This window comes from Nicotiana tabacum, chromosome 4, assembly GCF_000715075.1.
Source record: "Nicotiana tabacum cultivar K326 chromosome 4, ASM71507v2, whole genome shotgun sequence".
NCBI classification, from domain to species: domain Eukaryota; kingdom Viridiplantae; phylum Streptophyta; class Magnoliopsida; order Solanales; family Solanaceae; genus Nicotiana; species Nicotiana tabacum.
Genome location: NC_134083.1, coordinates 48,711,752 through 48,713,765, shown reverse-complemented (window position 1 = coordinate 48,713,765; position 2,014 = coordinate 48,711,752). Strand labels below are relative to the sequence as shown.

The 2,014-nt window shown below is 42.3% G+C and overlaps 1 protein-coding gene across 1 annotated transcript; it reads left to right on the top strand.

The window, feature by feature from the left end:
- Window positions 1-807: 807 nt before the first annotated feature.
- LOC142179906 (uncharacterized) lies at window positions 808-1,428 on the top strand. The gene has a single exon (XM_075250798.1). It carries the CDS (start codon window positions 808-810, stop codon window positions 1,426-1,428), a length of 621 nt encoding a protein of 206 aa, XP_075106899.1.
- The last annotated feature ends 586 nt before the right edge of the window (window positions 1,429-2,014 follow it).

Genomic DNA, 2,014 nt, shown 5'->3' with positions numbered 1-2,014 from the left:
AGAACAATAAATTTTGCATGTGCGTAGACTATAAAGACATGAATAAGGCGTGCCCAAAGGACTCGTTCCCACTACCAAACATCGATCAAATGATTGATGCAATGGCCGAGCATGAGTTAATGAGTTTCCTTGATCCTTACTCCGGGTACAACCAAATTAAGATAAACCTGGAGGATCAGGAAAAAACTTCGCTCATAATGAATTTTGGAACATATTGCTATAATGTGATGCCCTTCGGGCTAAAGAACGCCGGAGCCACTTATCAACAGCTCGTAAACAAAATGTTTGAAAAACAGATACGGAAAATCATCAAAGTTTATATAGACGATATGCTTGTTAAGTCTTTGAACGCAGGTGATCATCTTAAACACTTGCATGAAACTTTTGACATCCTAAGAAAGCATAACATGAAGCTTAACCCCGAGAAGTGCGCGTTCGGGGTCAGCTCCGGCAAGTTCCTAGGCTCATATGGGGACAGGACTTGCATGAAACTTTCATGCTACTCAAAAAGAAGAACAACTTCGAATGGACCCCGGATAGCCAACATGCTTTGAGGGGTTTTAAAAGGTACTTGTCAAGCCTTCTGTTACTATCAAAGCCGGAGGAAGGCGAAAAATTATTAATCTACCTAACAGTATCGGATGTAGCGGTAAACGTCGTTTTAGTTTGTGAGGACAAAGGTACTCCGCTCGGAAGCTAAGGCCTTACTTCCAATGTCACCCGATAGATGTGGTGACCACGTTTCCCCTGCGGAATATCCTTTTTAAGCCCAAACTTTCTGGTATGCTAGCCAAATGGGTCGTTGAAATGAGTGAATTTGACATAGAATATAAACCTAGGACTACGATTAACTCACAAGTTTTGGCCGACTTTTTGACTGATTCCAGTCCGGTATTATTGCCTTTGGCAACCAAAGAAGCAGTGATGGTGTCAAAATCGATATCAGGAGTTTGGATCCTATTTACAGACAGAGTTTCCAACGTAAAAGGGTCCAGGATTGGCGTAGTCTTAACCAAGCCTTCAGGAGAAACCCTAAGGCAAGCCATAAGAATAATCCATTTGACTAACAACGAAGAAGAGTATGAAGCTATGATTACAGGACTCGAATTGGCCCGGGGACTAGATTACGAGGTCATAGAAATAAAATGTGACTCCCAGCTGGTGGTAAATCAGGTATACGGGATCTTCGAAGTCAAAGAGGGGCGCATGCAACAATACATAGTGAAGGTTCGGGCTCTCCTTGATCGATTCTGGGAGTGGTCAATTAAGCACATTCAGAAGGAAGAAAACTTGGAAGCGGATGCATTAGCTAACCTTGGCTCATCAACGGAAATGAAAGGATCAGATTCTGGTACGGTAGTACAGCTCATGCACTCGGTTCTGAACGCAGATAACTACTATGAGGTAAATACTACTATTTTGGTCTAGGACTAGAGGAATGAGATCATTGATTATCTCGAGTACGGGAAATTGCCTAAAGACCCCAAGGCATCCTGGACGTTGCGCGTTAAAGCAACATGATATAGCTTCAAAGGAGGGCAATTGTACAGGAACTCTTTCCAAGGCCAGCTGGTCCTATGCTTAGGAGCCTTCGAAGCTAATTATGTTATGCGAGAAGTCTACAAACAGATATGTGGAAATCATTCGGGCGCAGACTCCTTAGTACTAAAGCTAGTGAGGGCATGATATTATTGGCCCCGAATGGAACAACTCACCAAAGATTTCGTACAAAAATGTGATAAGTGTCAATGTTGCGCACTGCTAGTACATCAACCGATAGATCCATTGCACTCAATTTTGTCTCCATGGCCGTTCATGAAGTGGGGAATGGATATCGTCGGACCATTGTTGTCGGCCCCTGGTAAGGTAAGATTTCTTTTGATTTTAATTGGCTATTTTTCTAAGTGGGTTGAAGTAGGTCCTTATCAAAATATCGACGAACGTGAAATGGTGAATTTCTTATGGGAGAACATAATTTGTAGATTTGAAATACCAAAACAGATAGCTTACGATA